The sequence below is a fragment of the Balaenoptera musculus genome, chromosome 17, assembly GCF_009873245.2.
Source record: "Balaenoptera musculus isolate JJ_BM4_2016_0621 chromosome 17, mBalMus1.pri.v3, whole genome shotgun sequence".
Lineage (NCBI taxonomy): Eukaryota > Metazoa > Chordata > Mammalia > Artiodactyla > Balaenopteridae > Balaenoptera > Balaenoptera musculus.
In genome coordinates, this window is record NC_045801.1 from 465,318 (window position 1) to 486,327 (window position 21,010).

The 21,010-nt window shown below is 56.3% G+C and overlaps 1 protein-coding gene and 1 long non-coding RNA gene across 7 annotated transcripts; one reads left to right on the plus strand and one right to left on the minus strand.

Moving 5' to 3' along the window:
- Positions 1–1,279: 1,279 nt before the first annotated feature.
- On the minus strand, positions 1,280–20,926 carry HSF1 (heat shock transcription factor 1). 6 transcript variants are annotated; one of them, XM_036830042.1, is made up of 14 exons: positions 20,636–20,926; positions 6,706–6,814; positions 6,262–6,398; positions 5,894–6,051; positions 4,337–4,412; positions 4,207–4,268; positions 4,022–4,118; positions 3,805–3,941; positions 3,455–3,724; positions 3,005–3,088; positions 2,165–2,270; positions 2,026–2,091; positions 1,878–1,923; positions 1,280–1,791 (listed from the first exon to the last, which is right to left on the minus strand). In XM_036830042.1, the coding sequence occupies exons 1-14, from the start codon at positions 20,750–20,752 to the stop codon at positions 1,586–1,588; spliced, it is 1,671 nt and encodes a 556-aa protein (XP_036685937.1). In that variant the 5' UTR covers positions 20,753–20,926; the 3' UTR covers positions 1,280–1,585. The 6 variants fall into 6 exon arrangements, with proteins under 6 accessions (XP_036685937.1, XP_036685936.1, XP_036685939.1 ...); XM_036830041.1 differs by having other exon boundaries at positions 1,878–1,947; XM_036830043.1 differs by having other exon boundaries at positions 1,586–1,791; positions 1,878–1,947; positions 5,894–6,018; positions 20,636–20,925.
- On the plus strand, positions 13,824–17,025 carry LOC118883321. The gene is made up of 2 exons (XR_005016996.1): positions 13,824–16,220; positions 16,629–17,025. It is a non-coding gene; the product is annotated as an uncharacterized LOC118883321 (long non-coding RNA).
- Positions 20,927–21,010: the final 84 nt, after the last annotated feature.

Sequence of the window (21,010 nt, forward strand, 5' to 3'; positions counted from 1 at the left end):
CTAGGAGGCAACCTCCCTGCCTCCCAAGACTTCTTGTTCTGCAAGGTGGGGCCTCAGAACTCCCAGGCCCCGTGTGCCTGAGGGCTGCCCAGAAGTGGACTTCAGCTTGGGGTGGGGCCCGAGGCCGAGAGGGTCGAGAATCAGGACTGACTCGAGGGGCCAACAGACTCCAAGGCAAGGCTGCGGAGGACACAAAGGCCGAGTCCACAGGCCGCTGGGGAGGGGCAGCCATGTGCTGGGGTGCCCACCTGGGGTGGGCCCTGGGCCTCTGGGATGAGGCAGGTGGCCTGACCCAACCCTCATCCAGCGCCTCCCTCTCAGTGGCCCCCCTGATACTGCTGGCTTGAGGCCTCCCTGGCCCCTTCCCAGCCCTGCCCTGTTTTCCTGGCACTGACTGGGCTGGATGGTCCACTTGATACATCCTGAGTGTGGCCCTCGGGATACCTTGCTCCCAGAGCTTGCCGCTCAGAGCTTGCCAGGGAGGTGGGGGCACCCCCGGGCTCCTGTTCCCACCTCTGGTGGAACCCCGAGGCTGTGCCGGGCCAGGTGTGCCCTGATGTACAGCCACAGCCCAACAAGGTGGGTGTGTGAGGAGGTGACTGGGCGCTGGTCTCAGAGCCACGCTGCCCCTGCCCCAGCCAGAAGCTGCTCAGCCCCAAGTCCTCGCCGCCTCTGGGTCACGGTGGTGTTTTTGGGAGAGGGAGGCCTCCTGGGGGTGCCCTTTGAGTCCAAGGGGTTACGGGCCGCATCTCCCTGCCCCCTGCCTCCTGGGCGGCTGCCGGGAGAATGGCAAGCAGCGCGTGAGCCGGGTGGGGCAGGACAGCGGGTGGGCTGCCCTGGCCTGCCCCCCCCCCCCCCCCCCCCCCCCCGTACCGCGCGCGCACGTGCTCACCCGCGGCCGCCTGACCCAGGGGCAGTGCTGTGCTCCGCTCCCTCCCTCCTCTGCCAGACCCCGCGCCTCCCTTTTGCCAAAGCCAGCCCGGCCCCTCGTGACATGAGCGCAGTAGAGGTGGCTCTGCTGGGCAGATACACAACGGCGCACCCACCTGTGTCCCACCTGGTGCAGACCTGGCAGTGGCGTTCCTAGGGGCCCTCTGAGCCCTCCCCGGTCCTTTAATAAAGACTTCTGCGTGCACACGGCCCAGTGGAGCCAGGCAGGCTCAGGCTCAGGCGTGCTGTGCCCATCTACCCTCCCTCCAGCCCCTTCTGAGACCCCTGTGCCCCTCCTCACCACCCCCCGCCCACCCCAGGACCCCCGCGGGAGGAAACAGACAGGGAGGCCACACGCACAGCCCGTCGTTTATAGCTCTCTGTCTCGTCTGTCCGTCAGTCCGTGTATATGCCTGTATATCTCTACAGAAGGGGAAAGGGGGGACTCTCGTGTAAAAATCCAAAATACACTTCTATGAGCACCCGTGTACCGGTCAGTCCGAGGCCACTGCTCGTGGGGCTGGGTCCTCGCTGCTGACTGGGGCCATGCCCGCCCAGCCGGCCCGGTACTACTGAGACCAGCCCTGCACTGGGGGGGGGGAGGGGGGAGGGGAAGGGAAAGGGGGGGCGCAGGCCAGCCCTCCTCCTGGGGCCTCTAGGAGACAGTGGGGTCCTTGGCTTTGGGGGGCTCAGAGCCCGTCAGCAGGGAGATGGTGGGGTCGTCTGCGTAGTCATCTCCCTCGGAGAAGTAGGAGCCCTCTCCCAGCTCGAAGAGCACCGGCAGGTCGCTGCCCCCGACGTCCACGGAGCCCGGGTCCAGCAGGAGCAGGGGCTGGGCCGTGTAGTGCACCAGCTGCTTCCCTGGGGGCGGGGACCGAGCAGGTCAGGGTGCTGGCGCGAGGGCACGGGGCACGGGGCGGGGGCGGGGGCGGGCAGGCTCAGCTCACCTGAGTCAGGGCTGCTGCTCTCTGCTTCAAGAGGCCTGGGGGGCTCCTGGGGAGAGAGGAGCTCCTGGATCTGCTGGGGCGGAGGGAGCGTGGTGAGGGCTCCCGGATCCTCTCCCCCGCCACCCCGCCACCCCCACACCCTACGCACGCTGGCCAGGCTGCTGTCAAGGTCGGGCAGGCTCATGTCGGGCACTGTCACCGAAGGGCTGAACAACTGCAGGGAAGGGAGGGCGGTCAGGCCGTGCCTGTGGGCGGGGCGGGCGGGGCAGGGCGGGGCCGGGACTCACGTCCAGCAGGGTGCTGGTGTCCACGCTGAAGCCGTGGCTCGTCAGCATGGTCTGCAAGCTGTCCAGGTTCGAGTCCATGGCATCCAGGTGGTCGCTGAGCTCGGTCCTGGCCAGAGGGAGGCAATCGGGTGAAGCGGCACTCCAGCGTCCCCACCCAGGCGCCTTCCTGCCAGCGCTCACGCCCACCTGCCAGAGAAGGGCTCCCCTCGGCCACCACCCACCCTTCTCGGGCTCACGGGAGGCCCTCCAAGGTAGGGCCCCTCTGCGCTGCCAGCCCGGGCCCGGTGGGGCAGTGTGCGAGCCAGGATCCTTGGCCACCGGGGGGAGTGGCTCAGGCCCCGCCGTCACCGGTCACCGTGAGGCCCGGTAAGGCCTCTGGCAGCATTTTAGGCTGGGCCAAGATGGCAGGAGGGCCAAGGAGGAGTTCAGTGCTCAGAATGGGGCGGGGGCCCAGATTTTCAGGCTCGATAAGCTTGGGCCTTTGCACCGGAAGACCGCAGGAGGAGGAGAGGAGCCGTGCTCGGCGTTGGGTGGGCCAGCCTCTCCCCTGTGCCTGCCAGGAAAGAGACCCGGGCCTGGCGGCTGCGAACAAAAACACCCTGCCCTCTCCTTAGAGGAGGCCAGTCAGCACAGCACCTGGGCCGTCCTCTGTCAGTCAGCAACTCGGGGTGCCGGCTTGGGCCCCGGAGCCCGGGGGCCAGTCCCTGCCGCAGAGGGCCCGGGGTGCCCGTTCACCAGGCAGGGCTGAGTGCTCCCAGCCGGGCTGGGCTCCGGTCCGCGGCTGGGGAGGGGCCCGAGCTCCGCAGAGCCCTCCTCCCTCCCCGGTGGGAGAGCGCTAACCCTGGCGGGACTCGGCCATGCAGAGAGGAGGAGGGGCAGGGAAAGAGGCGGGCGACCCCAGACATCTGTGGAGCGCGAGCCAAACTGCAAGATAGAAAGACAAGAGCCCCCCGATTGCAGGTGGGGGCCAGGCAGACTCCCAGCCCCCACCCTCGCCTGCCCACCTCTGGGGCGACAGGACGGACACAGGGACCCAGCAGCCTGCTGCAGGAGAGGGCGGCCTGGCCACACGCCTGGGCTCCTGCGGCGGAAGGGCCGTGGGATCACCTGGTTGGCATCTCCCTCCCTCCCCGGCCCTGAGCTTTGTGCTCAGGGCCAGGTCCGAGAGCTCATGCCCAGCAAGCCCGAAGCCGCAGGCCTGAGGGCCGCCCGTGTCCAGCCCTGCAGACGGCCCCCGTCAGAGGCCCGGCCGTGCTTCCAGCGGCCGGCGGGTGAGCGGACGGCACTCACTTGTCCAGGCAGGCTACGCTGAGGCACTTCTCGGGGGCCGAGGCAGGCCGGGGCGACGGGGGGCGGCCCCCGGCATCGGCGAGGGCCGGGGCCGAGGCGGCCGGCGTCGGCTCGCTCTCCCGCAGGATGGAATCAATGAGGGCGGTCGGGGACAGGGGCGTCTCCACCATGGAGGACGGCTGGCTGGGACTGGCATCCTCTGCCTGGGGGCTCCGAGGTGGGCTGGGGGGCTCCTCCTTGACTCGAACCAGGGGGCTGCTGGACAGGGGCCTGCACAGGGGGCGCACGTGTCAGCAGGCGCCTCCGCCAGCCCCACCCGCTCCCGCCTGCCGGGAAGGCGCCTGGCCCACCTCTCAGCTACGCTCCCGCCCGCAGAGGCCAAGGGGCTGCCGGGGGCCAGCTCGGTGATGTCGGAGATGATGGGTCCGGAGCTGGCAACAGCGTCTGGGGGGTAGAGGCTGGAGCCGCTATAGGCCGGGGACGGAGCCTGCCACCAGAGGGAGGTGACCACATGCAGCGCCTGCCGCCGCATCGCCCCCCCGCCCCCCCGCGGCGCCCGCCGCTCACCGAGTAGGGCCCCGAGCCGTGGATGTGCTCCAGGGAGTACTGCCGGCCGTACTTGGGCATGGAATGTGCAGAGCTGCCGTCATTCAGCATCAGCGGGCTGTGGGGAGGGGCAGGTTAGCTGCGTCCCCGGCCTCGGCGGCCCCCAGGACGCAGCCAACAGGAGGTGGGCATGCCCAGCGCCTCACATCTTTCTCTTCACCCCCAGGATCCGGTTCGACTGCACCAGCGAGATGAGGAACTGGATGAGCTGCAGGGGGAGAGGCGGTCAGCCTGGCTGCGGACGGGGACCCCGCACCCCGCCGGCCGGCGTCGCACCTTGTTGACGACTTTCTGCTGTTGCGCGTGCTTCTGCCGCAGGCTGGCCACCTCCCGCCACAGGGCCTCGTTCTCGCTGCGACAGACCAGGCGCCGTCAGGACACTCCTCCCGACCCGGGCAGGAGCGGGGCGGTGGGGGACTGCGTCTCGCCACAAGCCCAGCTGCCGGCCCACCCCCACCCCACCCGAGCACAGGCTGTGGGACGGTCTGGGGGCCAGGCCAGGGCCCCCGCCCCTCCTCACGCTGTTGCGCTGCGGGGGGAGGACGCGCGCGGGTGCCAGGTGCGGGAGCAGCGGGGCTGCGGTGGAGACCTGGGCAGGGCCAGCTGGTGCGCCCCAGGATCTGGGCCGAGACCCCCAGGGCCTTCTCGGTCACGGTCGAGGTGGCAGAGCCTTGAGGGCGGCCCCCACCCTTGGCCGTCTCTCCCTAGACTGAGGCTGAGAATGGGAGGGGAGCCCAGGGGAAGGGGGCAGTACGGCTTTCAGGCCACAGGGAGGCATATGGGGGGTGTCCTGTGCCTTTAGGGGATCAGAGGTGGCCTCGAGGGGCAGAAAGGGCCACCGGAGCAGCCCACGGTCTGCCGCCCCAGGGGGCCAGCCCTGCTCAGCCCCCGGCATGTCCCGTTGACGTGCGAGAGACCCTCCTGGCTTCACCCTGAGAGGTGTCCATGTCCCGGAGGCCACGTTCGCCTGGTCCCATCTCCAGGTGTCACCCAGCCAGGGGCTTCTGCTGGGCCCTGATGTGAGTAGTCGGGGCCCAGGAGCAACCTCCATGGTCTGGGGGGCACGACGGCCGGCCCTCTGAGCGGCTTTGAGGCCACACCGAGACATGGACAGCCACCCCGGGCTGGGGTTCCTGAGGTCCCGAGGGCCCCAAGTACATGGGAGGAGACCTAAGCCAGCCTCCACAGGGGTCCTGGCTGAGGAAGAGAGGCCTTATTACACATTCTCTGTGATCAATTATGATGATTGGCATTGGGCGAGGAGGGTGATGGAGTTTGAAGGAATCCAATATATAGCATCCTTTCCCCCAACATTTGGAGCACAATCTGGGTAGCATGAGAGACAGACAAACAGCTGAATTTGCAACTGGGGGAGCCAGAAACATGTGAGGCTGGGGGGAGCCTAGAGCTGGTTCTGCAGTGGCCACACATGCCCCAGGGGCAGGGGTTCCAGAAAGAACCCAAAGTGCTTCCTGCTTCCCAGGCCTGAGGAGAGGCGACACCCGTGCCGAGTGATGCCAGGCGCCCGCTCAGGGGTTGTGTGAGGAGCCCGAGGGCGTGGCCGCTGCTCCGGGCCCAGCTCTGCTTGCTGCCATGGGAACCGGGTCCCACCCCACCTTCCGGAAATGAGTTCAACCTGGCAGGGTGGGAGGCTGTGCGAGCCACAACCTAGTCCTGTCTGGAGAGTGGAGGACCCGAAGCATCTGTCTCGGAGCCTGCGGGGCAGGACTGGGGGCAGAGGCCCTCTGCTGGCGCCCCCTCCCCCTCCTGTGCTCGCTCCCCAGGAGGCCTCCTGGTCCCAGCAGCCCCCCTGCCCGGCGCCCCGGCACCTACTGCTTCATGGCCAGCAGCTTGGAGTCCATGCTCTCCTGCTTCCCCTTCATCAGCTGCACGTCGGTCAGCAGCTTGGTGACACTGTCCTGGTGAATCTTTATGTCCTCGCTCCTCAGGGTGGACACCTGGGTCCCCAGGGGAGCAGTCACTGAGATGGCCTGGCGGGGGGGGTGGGATACAGCAGAAAGGGCCAAGGGGCTGCCGGTCTGGAGGGGCCTTCGCTGTGGTGGCTGATGGAGGAGGGGCTGCCAGCAGGAAGGGGGCTCGGCGCAGCCAGGCCAGGCCCGCAGGGCAGGGAGTGGGCGCTGCTCCTGCTGCCGGCCTGGAGGGAGGTCCGAGGACGTGGGGGAGGGAGGATGGCTACTCACGCTGGTCACTTTCCTCTTGATGTTCTCGAGGAGCTGCTCCTGGCCGCGCAAGAAGCACGGGTGCTGGAACTCGGTGTCGTCCCTCTCTGGCTTGACCAGGCCGCCCTGCTCAATGTGGACCACCTTCCGGAAGCCATCTGCGTGCGACGGGGTGGGGGCAGTGCTGCCTCAGGGCTGGGGACCCAGCCCCTCACTCCAGCACAGCCACCGCCCCGCTGGAGGACGAGGGAGGCTGGGGGAGTGGGGAAATGCCCAGCACTGCCCTCTTGGGAGCCCTGCCTGAGGTGGCTGGGTGGTCTCGGTCTCCGGGAGACTCCACACCCCCCATGACACCCCCCCCCACCGCAGGTGCGCGGGCTCCGGGCCATGCCCCCGGGCTACCAGGGGTCAGAGCCTGGGGGCTGCACCAGGGCAGCAAGCGGGGCCCCGGGGCAGCGCACTCACACATGTTGAGCTGCCGCACAAAGCTGGCCATGTTGCTGTGCTTGAAGTACTTGGGCAGCACCTCCTTGGCGAACTGGCCCTGGTCCAGCACGTGGAAGCTGTTCCCACTCTGCCAGGAGACGCAGGGGTCATGCAGCCGCCTCCGTGCAGGGGCTGTGCCCCCACCCAGGGTGGAGGTCGCCCTGGGACCCAGCACCCTTGCCGAGGCCCGCTCACCCGGGCTGCAGAGGACCGTTCAAGAAGCACCTCAGAGCACTGCAGGCCCCTCCCTCAGGGGGCCTCGTGCTAGCTTTAATCAGCAAATTTCCCCTAAGAACAGCCAAGACCCCAAACGGAGGCAGCCAAGAAAACAGGAACCTGATTTCAGTTACTCTGGAGGAAAACAACACAGTCACGTTCAGAAACGCAGCTTTGTTTTTCTTTTGGCAACAGAGACAAAAAACAGAGATGAAAAAACTGCTATGCTGCTCTTCCATTTCTTTCCTGACCTCAGTCCAAAAGCTACTGGGAGGGCGACAAGGCAGCCCTCTGTGCTGGCAGGGCCCGGGGGCGGGCGCAGTCCTCCCCTGGGACGAGGGACAGGGAAGAGCCGGAAGATCCCCATGGCAGTGACCAGGACGCAGCAACGCTTCTCTACACAGACATAGACATGACAATAAACAGATGTAAGTGTGAGGTGAGGAGAAATGGTGGAAGAGAGACCTCTAAAGCTTTTTTCCTCCAAAGAAGCAATAAGAAAACTAGCAAAAAATGTTTAGTCAACTTCTTCAGAACCCTGAAACTCACCCAAAGGACTGCGGCAACATAGGGAGAATTTATTCAAGAAACGGTTGAATCTCAGTAAGATCAGTGAGCTGTGGCATTCAAACTCGCCCTGTTCCCACCTCCTTTCCCGTAGCTGTGAAAACCAACAGCTGAAATCGTGGGGGAGCCAGCATTCCGGCAGCCACAGGGTGAGAATGGGGCTGGGGCTCCTTCAAGGCCTGTATGGCAACTCCCTGGAAGGTTCCACTTGCAAGGCTGTTTTTGTTTGATTTGACTGGAAGCTCTCTTAGTATAAAAAGCCTTTCCCTAGGGATGTTTGTTGAAAACATCTAGAGGCAATTTTAAAACTTGTGGCTGCCTAAGAAGTGGACAACAGACGGGGAAAAACAAGCTAACCAGAAAACTTAAAAGGAAGAGCTGGGGAATGACGTATCAAGAGGAGCTTTGAAAAGCTCCAAAATATTCCAGGGGATCTAGAAGTCATATGCACATGTAGAGCTGTGTGCACACCTGAGAGAGACCTGAGAAGGCCCTCTCCCCTCTGGCTGACTGAGGCTCTGCATAAGCAGGAAGTGGAGGAGAAAGTCAAGGTGTCAACTACCTGGCTGGGAGGTGAAGGCACACCCAGCACATACAGAGTCCCCTGCAGAGGCTGGGAGGGTTACTGTCTCCAGGCATTGAAGGACATTCCTGCTCCCTTTACTCCCTGACCAATGAGCTAACTGGGCAGAGAACTCAGTGACCACACACAACAAAGAACACAAACTGCCCAGAATTAGTTCAGAAAAGTCACTAAACAAACAGCAACGACAAGAAAACAGCGACAAATCCTGGCGAGCGGAGAAAATCTGATACTGAGTTTAACACATGCCACATATTAATGGAAAGTCCAACATTCAACAAAAAATTACGAAACATGCAAAGAAACAAGGTATGACCCATACATGGGAAAAAAGCAACTGAAAGAAACTGTCCCTAAGGAAGCTCAGATGTTGGACTTACTAGACAAAGACTTTAAAATCAGGTATTTGAAATATGTTCGAAGAACAAAACAAAATGGCATCTAAAGAAATAAAGGAAAGCATAAGAATGATATCTCTTAGAACAAAGAATAACAATAAAAATAGAAGTTATAAATATGCACAAAAAAAAATCCTGGAGTTGAAAAGTGTAACAACTCAGATTTAAAATTCACTAGAGGGCTCAAGAGCAGATCCAAGCAGGAATAAGAAAGAATCAGCAAACGTGAAGGAAGATATTCAACTGAGATTACCTAGGCTGAGAGACAGAAAGAGAAAAGAATGAAGAAAGTGAACAGGCCTCAGAGACAATGTGGTACACCACCAAAGACCAACATATGCATAAAGGAGAGGAGAGAAAGGGACAGAAAGAATATCTGAAGAAATAATGGCAGAAAACTTCCCAAATTTGATGAAAAATATCCAAGAAGCTAAACAAATTCCAAGGATAAACTCAAAGAGATTCACATCTAGATATCCATAATCAAAGTGAAGAAAGCAAAAGACCAAGGAAGAATCTTGAAAGCAGTAAGAGAGAATAGACCCGTCATGTACAAGGAATCCCTAATAACAGCTAATTTGTCATCAGAAACCATGCAGGCCAGAAGCCAGTGGGATGACATACCAAAAGTGCTGAAAGAAAAAAAACCTGTCAGCCAAGAATTCTATATCCAGCAAAACTATCCTTTGAAGATAAAGGCAAGGTTTCTCTGTCTGTGAAGGCAGCTAAGGAGATCCAGCGAACCACTCCAAGAAGAAAAAAACGAAGCTTATTTAAGTCATCTAAAGTCTCTGGAAATTGTCCCAAAGGCATATAACAAATGAAGAGACATTTATTCAAGAAAACCTAAAACTCAGTATGAACAGTGAGTCTGTAACATTTTAGCCATAACTTATTCCGTCCTCCTCACACCAGTTCACCTGGATTGATATGACACTCTGGGAGGCTATGGCCTAGAGGTGGGGATTCCTCTCCCCTCAGTTTACAACCAAGGCTTTCTGTATCTTACTGAGGGGCAGGCCACCAGCATTTCTCATCTTGTCCAACTTGAAGGTGAAGAGGCTAAATTCCTGGTGATTGCAGCCAAGAGGTTGAGGGTCCTCTTCTCCATTTTGCCCCCACCTATAGAATGGAGGCTCTACCCCAGGCACGGCAGGCTGAGAATACTGGGGCTTCAATTACCCTCACCCCAGTTAGCCTTTAATTTCTTTTTCTTGTCTTAATGTACTGGGTAGGACTTCCAGTACACTATTAGCTAGAACTGGTGAAAACAGACTTTGTGCTTTGTTCTGATCTTATGAGCAAAGCTTTCAGTGTCTTACCATTATGTATGATATTAGGTGTAGGATTTTTTTGGTGTGTGTGTTGTTTTTTTTTAAAGATCCTTTTGTATCAAGCTGAGGAAGGTCCCTGCTAGCCCTAGTTTTCCTAGTTTCTGGAAGGATTTTTTTTTTTTTTTAATATCACGAACGTCAAATTTTGTCAAATGCTTTTTCTGAATCAAATAATATGATCATGTGGTTCTTCTTCTTTAGATTGTTAACATGGTGGATTATATTGATTTAAAAATCTTGAACCATCCTTGCATTCCTGGGATAAATCCCATTTGTTGTGACATTATTCTTTTTATGTACTGCCAAATTTGATTTGCTAAAATTTTATAGAAGACATTATGAAGCATATTGGTCTGTAATTTTCTTGGACTGTTTTTGTCTAATCATTTGGGCCTGAAAAATCTCTTTTTAGGAAGGTTTATGACTAGGAATTCTATTTCTTTAATAGACTCAGGACCACTAATAGTTATGTTTCACCTTGGGTGAGTTTTGGCCGTTTGTGCTTTTCAAGGAATTGGTCCATTTTATCAACTTTACATGCATAGAGTTGTTTGTAGTACTTCCTTATTATCCTCTTGCCACCTGTGGCATCTGTAGTGATATACCCTCTGTGATTCCTGATATTAGTAATTTACCTTTTTTCTTCTGTCAGTCATTCCACAAGTTACCGATCTCAATCTTTTGAAACATTCAGCTTTTGAATTCATTTATCATGTTTTACTGTTTTCAATTTCATTGATTTTTGTTGTCTTTATTATTATTTCTTTCCTTCTGCTTGCTTTGGGCTTACTTTGCTCTCTTTTACTTTAATGTGGAAGCTCAGAAGCCATTCTTATTTCCCTTTTAGCACTGCTTTATGTGGACCTCACACATTTTCAGACAGGAAGAGTTTGGTGGGCTGCTGGGGAATGCTGTGGCACAGGAGATGGATATCCTGTCCGATGGGAATGAGGGAAGAAATCAGGGCTCCCCTGGAGGCGGCGCTCCTGTGAGTCTTGATGGTGGTATCTGCAGGCTGCCACTGTGCCTCAGTCTCCCCACGCGGCATCTACCGTTCACCCACACGACCTCAAGCACACCCTGTCTCACCCCACGCCAGACTGCTTGCTGAGCTCTACCCTTGCTGACTGATTGGGTGTCTCCACATGGCTGGCCGTCTGGGACGTACCTCCATCTCTCTGAAAAGGAAGCTATAATCTATGCACAGTTTACCATTTTAAATGAACAGCCCTCCATTTCTGACACACAGCTGTTTACTCGCACAAGCGAGGAATAGAGAACATTTCCATCTACCCCCCCGAATCACCCCTACGTCCCTTGGCAGTCAACCCCCTCCCTCATCCCCAGGCAACCACTGATCTTTTGTCCCCATAGTTTTGCCTTTTCTGGAATGTCATATAAATGGAATCACAGGGTATGTAGCCTTTTGTGTTTGTATGTAGTCTTTCACTTAGCATAACGCCTTTGAGATGCAGCCATAGTATTGCAAGGGTAAGCTGTTTGTTCCTTTTAAATGCTGAGTAGTATTCCACTGTAGGGATGTCCCACAGTTTGTCTTCCACTCACCAGTTAATGGACATTTGGGTTGTGTCCTGTTTTTGGCTATTATAAATAAGTGCTATGAACATTTGTGTCCGGGTTTTTTCCTTCTAGAAGTTATATAGTTTTAGCTCTTATATTTCAATCTATGTTTTTGTATATAGTATTAAGCACAGGACAGGCTCACATTTGTGCTTGTGGAAGTCCAATTATTCCAGCGTCATTTGTTGAAAAGACAGTTCTTCCTCTATTGAATTACAGTGGCATCTTTGTCAAAAATCAAATAACCTTGAATGAGTGGGCCTACTTCTGGACTCTCTAGTCTGTTCCACTTATTTGTATGTTTATAGTTATGCCAGTATCACTCAGTACTGATTATTATAGCTTTTCAGTATGTCTTGATATCGGATAGTGTGAGTCTTCTAACTTTGTTCTCCTTAAAAAAAAAAAAAAAAGTTTGACTATTCTCTGTCCTTTGCTTTTTCATATAAACTGAAGGTTAGGCTTCCCTGGTGGCGCAGTGGTTGAGAATCTGCCTGCCAATGCAGGGGACACGGGTTCGAGCCCTGGTCTGGGAGGATCCCACATGCCACGGAGCAACTAGGCCCGTGAGCCACAATTACTGAGCCTGAGCGTCTGGAGCCTGTGCTCTGCAACAAGAGAGGCCGCGATGGTGAGAGGCCCGCGCACCGCGATGAAGAGTGGTCCCCACTTGCCGCAACTAGCGAAAGCCCTTGCACAGAAACGAAGACCCAACACAGCCATAAATAAATAAATAAATAAATAAATAAATAAACCCAAAGTTTAAAAAACAAAAAAAAAATTTATAAACTGAAGGTTAGTGCACACAAAAATTTCTGCTTGGATTTCACTGGGATTGTGTGGAACCTACTTACGTCTTTTTCTCAGCCATGTTTTATAGTTTTCAATGAATAAATTATACACGTATATATATGTGTTTGTGTGTGTATGTGTGTGTGTGTGTGTATATATATATATATATATATATATATATATATATATACACACACACATTTTGCAAGATTTACCCCATGATAACTAGCCTACAGATGGCCTCCAAGGATCTCCACCTCCAGGAGTTCACAGCTTGTGCTGTCCCCTTCCATGATCTACCAGGAATGTTCTCTATGACCAACAGCATCCAACAGACATGATGGTATTTGAGAACACATTACAAGCCCACCTTGGGCTCTTGCTCTCTCAGATCGCTTGCCCTGGGAGAGGCAAGGTGACATGCTGAAAGCAGCCCTAAGGAGAGGTCCACATGGTGAGGAACTGAGGCTGCCAGCACCCAGCTGAGTCTTTTTTTTTTTTAAGATTTTTTGGATGTGGACCACTTTCAAGGTCTTCATTGAATTTGTTACAGTATTAATTCTGTTTTATCTTTTGGTTTTTCGGCTGAGAGGCATGTGGGACCTTGGCTCCCTGACCAGGGATCGAACCCACACCCCCTGCATTGGAAGGCGAAGTCTTAACCACTGGACCGCCAGGGAAGCCCCCCCAGCTGAGTCTTGAGATGGCTGCACCCTCAAGAGATCCCGCGGCAGCCAGCTCACGGCTCTCAGACACCGGCAGGTAACAAGGGTTTGTTGTTTTAGGCAGTTAGTTTGGAGGTGACTGGTTACACAGCCATAGATGATACAACCCGTAAGTGTTCTGTGGTTTTTGTAGCACCGTAAATATTTCCACTTTCAACAGTTCGTTACTAGTACACAGAAATATATTCCATTTCTGTATATTGGCCTTGAATCCTGTGACCTCACTAAACTCATTCATTAGTTCTAATAACTTTTCTGTAGATTCTTTGGGATTTGCTAAGTAAACAATAATGTTTTCTATGAATAGAGAGTTTTATTTCTTGCATTTCAATCTTGATGTCCTTTATTTATGCATTTGCCATATTGCCTGACCAGGGCATCCAATAGATATTAAGGAAAAGCAGTAAGAGCAGACATCCTTGCCTTCTTTTCCAGTCTTGGGGGAAAGTATCAGTTTTTCACCATTAAGTATAATGTTAGCAGTAGGGTTTTTTTGGTAGAAGCTTTTTATGAGATCGACGAATTTCCCTTCCTAGTTTGCTGAGCTTTTAAAAAAAATTTATTTATTTATTTATTTATTTATTTTGGGCTGTGTTGGGTCTTCGTTGCTGCACACAGGCTTTCTCTAGTTGTGGCGAGTGAGGGCTACTCTTCGTTGCGCTGCGTGGGCTTCTCATTGTGGTGGCTTCTCTTGTTGCGGAGCACGGGCTCTAGGCGCGCGGGCTTCAGTAGTTGTGGCTTGCGGGCTCTAGAGCGCAGGCTCAGTAGTTGTGGCACACGGACTTAGTTGCTCCGCAGCATGTGGGATCTTCCCAGACCAGGGATCGAACCCGTGTCCCCTGCACTGGCAGGTGGATTCTTAACCACTGCACCACTCAGGGAAGTCCCTTGCTGAGTTTTTATCATGAAATGGATATTGAATTTCGTCAAATGCTTCTGCCTCTGTTGAGAAGATCATGTGGCTTTTCTTCCCCGTTCTGTTGATGTGGTGAGTTACACTAGGTCTTGAGTGTTGACCAGACTTCCACCTACAGGGCCCCTTCCAGTCCCAGGCCTCATGCTGTCTCTGATTGAAAGTCAGTCTCATTCTTATCCTATTCTTCCGTGTGCAATTTCCTTTCTTTTTCTGGCTGCTTTTAAGATTTTCTCTTCACCACTTGCTTTCAGCAATTTGATTGTGATGTGCATTGGTTATCATTTTTTTTTGTGCTTTATCCTCCTTGGGAATCATTGAAATTCTTGGATCTGTGGGTTTACAGCTTTCAAAGAAAAAAAAAACTGGGGAAAATTTCAACCAGTATTTCTAAAATTCTCCTCCCTCCTTTACTCTGGAACTTAAATTGTGTGTCAGACCACATGACATTATCCCCATAAGGCTCTGCTCACTTTTTTCAGTCTTTTTTTCCTCTCTGTGATCACTGCATAGTTTCTTTTGCTAGTCTAGTGTTCGGTGATCTTTTCTTCTGCAGTTTCTAATCTGCTGTTTAATCCCCTCCAGTGACTTATAAAAACAAGCTTTAAATTTTAGAAAGTTAGATTTACAGAAAAGCTAGACAGTACATAGTTCCCACACATCCCACGCCCAGTTTCCCTATTATTAACACCCTGCATTAGTGCATATGCCACAAGTAACGAATCAATATACTGATAGTTTATTTTTAACCAAAGTCCCCATTTTGTTCAGATTTCCTTAGTTTTTACCTAATGTCTTTCTATTCCAGGACATCATCCGAGACATTACATTCTCGTCTTCTTACGTCATTCCTGACAGTCTCAGACTTTCCTGGTTTCTGATGCCCTTGACAGTTCTGAGGAGGACTAGGCTGGTATTGTGTAGAATGTTGCTCAACTTGGATTCGTCGGATGTTTTTTCCCTCATGATGAGTTGGGGTTACATAAGTTTTTGGAGAGGAAGACCACAGAGGTGGCTTGCCCTGCCCATCACAGCACGTCAGGGCACACCCGTCAACGTGACTCATCACTGCTGGCGGAGGCCTGTCTGTCAGGCATCTCCACTGTACAGTCTCTCCCCTCACCCGCTCCTGTACTCCTCAGAAGGAAGTCTGTGTGCAGCCAACACTGAAGGGTGGGAATTATGTGTTACCTCTTTGAAGGGAGTCAACAGAAATAATTTGGAATTCTTCTGCATGGGACACTTGTTCCAGAGATATTTTGTTCAATTTCCTTCCTTTTTATATCTTCCATTTCTCTGTCTTAATGTTTTCTCTCTACTTCTTTGAGCACACAGAGCATTTTAATAACTCTTTTAATGTCCTTGCTCGCCACTTCCATCACACCTGGATCTGTTACTATGACTTTTCTCTTCTTGGTTACAGGTCACATTCTCATGCCAAGTGGATCATCTATTAGTTTTGACTAGATCCTGGACACGAAGAACTCTACTACATTGTGTCTGAGTTTAGCTGTCCTCCTTTCAGGAGTGCTGCACCCTCAGTCCTGCAGGAAAGGGTCAGCCAGATCCTTTCAAGGCTTGTTTTTAAGCTCGTCTACACCGCATTTGGGTAGCCTTTTTCTCTGGGGCTAATCCAGCCCCACGTTCAAGCCGTGGCTGTTCTGAGGTCCGTGAAGGGCTCTGTATGTTAGAGTGGTCTCTCCGCTCTGGCTGCGAGGAATCGATGACTCGGCCAGCTCTAGGTGAGCCTGGAGGTCGCGCACCACACGGCTCCTCAGTGGCTGCCCCTTCCCTGGAAGTTCTCGGGCGGCTTCCCAGGCTCCCCACACGGACGGGCGAAGCAGCACTCGACCAAGATCCGCAGGGGCTCACGTGCGGCTCCTCCTCTCTGGTACCAGGCCTTGCAAATTCTGGCTGTCTCAGCTTCTCCGAAGGCCAGGCTCTCGGAGTCTGAACGCTGCCTCCAGATAGAAAGCCTAGGCACCTGGAGGGCTCACCTGTCCCTCCTGTTCAACAATCCTGAACACTGTTGGTGGGTTGAGTCCATGTTGAATGTGTCCTGCCAGCCTGACCTTAAGGTCTGTTAGAAGTCTGACAGGGCCTTCTGGTGAGTCCATCGCAGAACCCGATGTCTCCTCCTCCTCTGCTGACCACGTGCAATTCTTGCAGGAAGTCTTGGCTTACCCTTAGATATAACGGAAACCAGTGATGGGAAATACGGCAGGACCGGGGAGAAGATGTTGCCCAGCTGCTGGCTGGCGAGCAATGCCCTTGCCCCTGAGATGCAGTTCTTAGTAAATATCAAGTCTTACTGTAAATTCAGAGACTGTGGCCCTATTTCCTACACAACTGTGAACAACCTGAAACGTATACAAAGTTTTGCACGTAAGTACATTTTTACAGAGGGAGGATCTCTGTCTTTGAATATTTTCTCAAAGCACCCACAACTCAACAGGATTAACATCCATGGTAATTCCATGAGAGGCCTACCTGTACTTTTCAAGTATATTCCCAGAAGAAAAGGCCCGTTTTAGTCCCCCAGCCCAAGAGACTGGTGCGTGTGATGTGCTCCGGGAGCAGTGGGCGTGCGGCTGGCACCCATGGGCAGTGTGACCACTAGAGCCGCGTGGACGTGGCAGCAGAGAAACGCAGCCTGGCGGGAGGACACGGGAGGCACAAGGCGGGGTGCAGAGGGGAGCTCGCTTTCGGTCCCCTCCCCGGCCCTCGTCTTGTCCGCAACCGAGAAGAGGACCATCTGCACTGTCTTCATGTCATTTTCTTATTTCTGCTCAGGGTCGCAGCACAGGCCCCAGGACCAAAGCATCCCCGCTCATGTCCAGCCGCTGGCCCCATGCTCGGGTCTCCAGGCCCAGCTGAACATCTGCACACGGGTGACTGCTGACTCAGTAACTGCCGGGGCCTCCCAGTGGCAGGAGACTGTGGGGCAGCTGCCAGCACCTCCAGGATCGGGAAGCATTCAGGGAGCCGGCCTCCCTCCTTCCACGGCCTGCGAGGCCAGCCTCTGCTAGCCCTGCAGATCTCAAGGAAACCCTGCAGCCAAAGGTGCAGGCTCTGGGGTCTTTAGCCCGGCGCCTGTGATATCTGATGGGAGCTGACCGCTCATTCCAGGGTGGGTCCTGTGGACCCTGCTGACCCCTTCCTGGTCCTTTAATAAAGAATTCTGAGCACACATGGCCCAGTGGAGCCAGGCAGGCTCAGGCTCAGGTGTGCTGTGCCCATCTACCCTCCCTCCAGCCCCTTCTGAGACCCCTGTGCCCCTCCTCACCACCCCTCGCCCACCCCAGGACCGCAGAGGGAGGAAATAGACAGGAGGCCACACACATAGCCCGCCGTTTATAGATCTCTGCCCGACTCGTCCATCCATCCATCCATCTATACATATACCTATACATCTCTACGGAAGGGGAAAGGGGGGACTCTCGTGTAAAAATACAAACTACAATTCTATGAGGACCAAGTACTGGTCAGTCCAAGTGTGGCTGAGGTCAAGCTAAGAAAGCAGGTAGGGGCTTCCCTGGCGGCGCAGTGGTTAAGAATCCACCTGCCGATGCAGGGGACACAAGTTCGAGCCCTGGTCCAGGAAGATCCCACATGCCGCGGAGCAACTAAGCCCGTGCACCACAACTACTGAGCCTGCGCTCTAGAGCCCGCGAGCCACAACTACTGAGCCCGTGTGCCTAGAGCCTGTGCTCCCTAACAAGAGAAGCCACGACAATGAGAAGCCCGTGCACCACAACAAAGAGTAGCCTCCGCTCGCCACAACTAGAGAAAGCCCGCACGCAGCAACGAAGACCCAAGGCAGCCAAAAATAAATAAATAAATAAATAAATTTATTTATTTAAAAAAAAAAAAAAAGCAAGCAAGGAAGCAGGTGGGGTGCAGCCGGAGCCCGGACCCCACAGGTGGAGGCCTCGTGCTGCCCTCTACCCGGGAGACGTGGAGTGTGGCGAGGGCAGGCGTGAGCCAGAGCTGGACGCCTCTGGCTCCAGAGGTGAGCGAGAGACCGTGGACTTCGGGTCCTGCTCAGCCGTCCCCCAGCTCTTCGTCTGTTTCCTGATGTCTCTGGGACTCAGTTCCTGTGTCTCTAAAAGGCCGGCTGTCACCTCCACGTGGGGCTGTGGAAGGAGGGGAACCGATACCCAAGGGGCTGGGCCTCCCGCTGCGCACAGGGACCGGATAGGGACGGCCATGTCCTGTTTGGCAGGTGCCGGGGGCACCAGGAGCCTCCAGGCCCCCAGCGCCCCTCACAGCCTGCACCGGGTGCGCCTCCGGCCTTTCGGGGCCACTGCCCATCCCCGAGGGCGGGCCGGAGGGCCTGCTGGGGCCCACATGGCTCCCGGGCCAGGAGGAGGAGCAGCCCTGCCTGTCGTGGGAGCCCCGAAAACGGTCCTCGGCCAGCTCAGACTGGCCAGGTGCGACCAGGACCCTCCTCGAAGGGTCCCACAGGGAGCTGGCGACCTGACTGCAGGCACTGCTCTCCAGCCAGCCCCTCCAGTGGGACCCTCTGACCCTCTGACTGCCGGTGCTCACACGGGCCATCCTAGGCGAAGGAGGCCCTCGCTCTTAGGGACTCGAAGCGCCTGCAGCCTAAAAAGAAGAGCCTCCTTCACCTACGCACTCCCTCCCCCCATCCCTGTCCCGTGGGAGTGGGGTCAGGAGAGCCGCTGCGTTCGCCAGCTTCCCTCCCGAGGGCGGCAGGGCCTCGGGTCCTGCAGGGCAGCCCCGGCCTCTTCAGCAGTGGCTCCACCCCAAGCGCATCGGTAACTGGCAAGGGGTCTGGAAGGGGGGGAAGCCAACACGACTCTCCGGGCAGCGACCTGCTGGCCGTCCCCTGGGCTGTGCAGAGGACGCACGACACTGCCGGACTGGCCCCCCGGCCAGAGTTTCTGGGGCTGGAAGCCAACCCCCACCCCCCCTATTACTCAGCCTTGAGGGTCAGCCACCCCACTACCGCCTTTCCCTGGTCCCCCGGGTCAAACGCAGGGTCCTCTTGGCAGAATGGGGAGAAAACTTCCAGCACAAGGGGGAAGGCACCGAGAGCACAGACGCCAGAACCTTCCAAGGTCTCTGGAAGTTGGACTTTGGGCTGCAAGTCTGCAGAAGTCTCCATGAGGACTTTCTGACAGAGGCCCGGGGCTTGTGTGGGCATCACTGAGGCAGGGGGCTGTCTCCTTTCTCAGGGCTGGGCAGCTCTGCAGCCCCCGCCCAACCCAGCAAAGGGCTCCGTTTCTGTCCTGCCTGGCAGTGCCAGCCCGCCCACTGCCTCCTGCACCAAGCACGCCCTGCTCGGCCTGTGGACAGACCAGGGGGGCTCAAATGCGCAGGCTCCAGCCAGCACCCCTCCACCCCCCGGGGAGAAAGTGCCAGCAGGGCCGGCGGGTGGTGCAGCCACTGTGAGCGAGGCTGTCTCAGGCTTGATGGTTCCCGCTTTCCTGCTCCAAGGCCTTGCCCAGAGCACAGGCAGTGGGACCTGGAGAGCTCGCTGGTGGGGCTTCACCCGCTGCCTCATGATCTTTAAGCAGAAGCAGTGAGCAGGTCAAGAGGTGGGGCGATCACCCCAGTAGCACTAAGCTCGGAACATCCCAAAAGATCTCTGATGCCCCTCCCCAAACCGGGTAAGAGTGCTGCCTGGGAGTTAAGGGAAAGGGGAAAGAGGAAGAAGGAAGGATAATGACAGAAGCATGGGGTCATTTCCTTGGCTCAGCAAAGTTCAAGTCCTGCAACGAAGGGATGGTGGTAACAGGACAGGCTGCAGGAAAGCACGGCCCCCTCTTCGGGAATGCTGCCCATTACAGAAACAAGCAGTGGGAATGGAGAGTGCCACATGGATGTGTGACTGGGACCAACACAAAGCGTCCCCCACAAGGACGCTGCAGGATTTCTAGTCTCTTTACTCCCTCTCCCCGTCTTGAGGCAGAACTTCAGCAAACAGACAACCCAGGAACGAGAGGACCCAGCCTCCAGTTCAGGGCTCGCTTCAGCCCTGACTGTTCTTCGTTCCTAAGGGCTTAAGACTGTGAAAGAGAAGTACTTAGGAGAGTCTGAGAAAGCCAGCGTCTGGGCCCTCAAGAGAGCAAGCATGTCTGGAGGCGCCCAGAGGCTCCGCAGCCCAGGGCGGCCTAGGCCACCCATCTGCCGGGCCTGAGCTTATGGCTCCGGCCTTCCCCGGACACGACGTCACAGTCCGGACGTGAACGGCAGATTCTCAGCCGCAACTCCAGACAGTCTCTGCTGTACCTCTGCAAGCCTGAATTGTCCGGTCTGCAAGGTCAGACCACGGAAACGAGCCTGCTGCCAGGCAACTGGAGGCAGGGACGCGAATGAAGACGTCCCGAGAGGAACGAAAAACAAAGTCGCTCTTGGGAAACCCAGCTCTGGTCTCCGGACACGGGCTCGAGACCCACCGGAACTTTATGACGTTTTGCTTTCTGTTTTCGCTCCTTTTCCTTTTCCACTAGAGTAACGCTCTCCAATTCCTGCGCCAAGTCCTCATTTCTTCCCAAAGGCTGCTGACCCCACCACCCTGGTAACTCATCTGAGAAGCTACGGGGGCCACCTGGGCACAACGCTCGCCAGCGAAACTGGGCGCTGCCCTAAGGCCAGACGCGCTTCCGCAGTTGTCCCGCACATAGTCGGCGCGAGACCGAGGAGGAGAGGCCCTTCCTGCCCAGCCCAGGGGAGCGCGCGGCAGGAGCGACGAGGGGCGGCCTCGGACGCTCTTTCCCGACGCCCTGCTGCCCGCCCCCAAAAGCCCCGGGCCGGCGCGCCCAGCCCCTCACCGGGCTCCAGCAGATAAGCGCGTCCGTGTCCGGGTCGCTCACGAGGGTCCACAGCTTGGTCAGGAAGGCCGGGACGTTGCTGGGCCCCGCCGCGCCCGGGCCCACGGGCAGATCCATAGCGGGCGAGGCGGGAGAAACGGAGGTGGCGATCGCGAGGAGGGGCTGAGGGCCGGGCTAGCGCCGCCGCCGCCGCGCCTCCCGCGCGGGCCGCGCCGCCGCCGCTCGCTGCGCACACACGGCCCCAAGCCCTAGCATGGCCGCCGCCATCTTGCGACGGGCACGCTCCCGCCGGCGCCGCCCGCCCGCGTCCCCACGGCGCGCGCACGCCGGCCCCGCCCCACCCAGGGGCCGCCCCGCGCCCTCTGACCCTGCGGG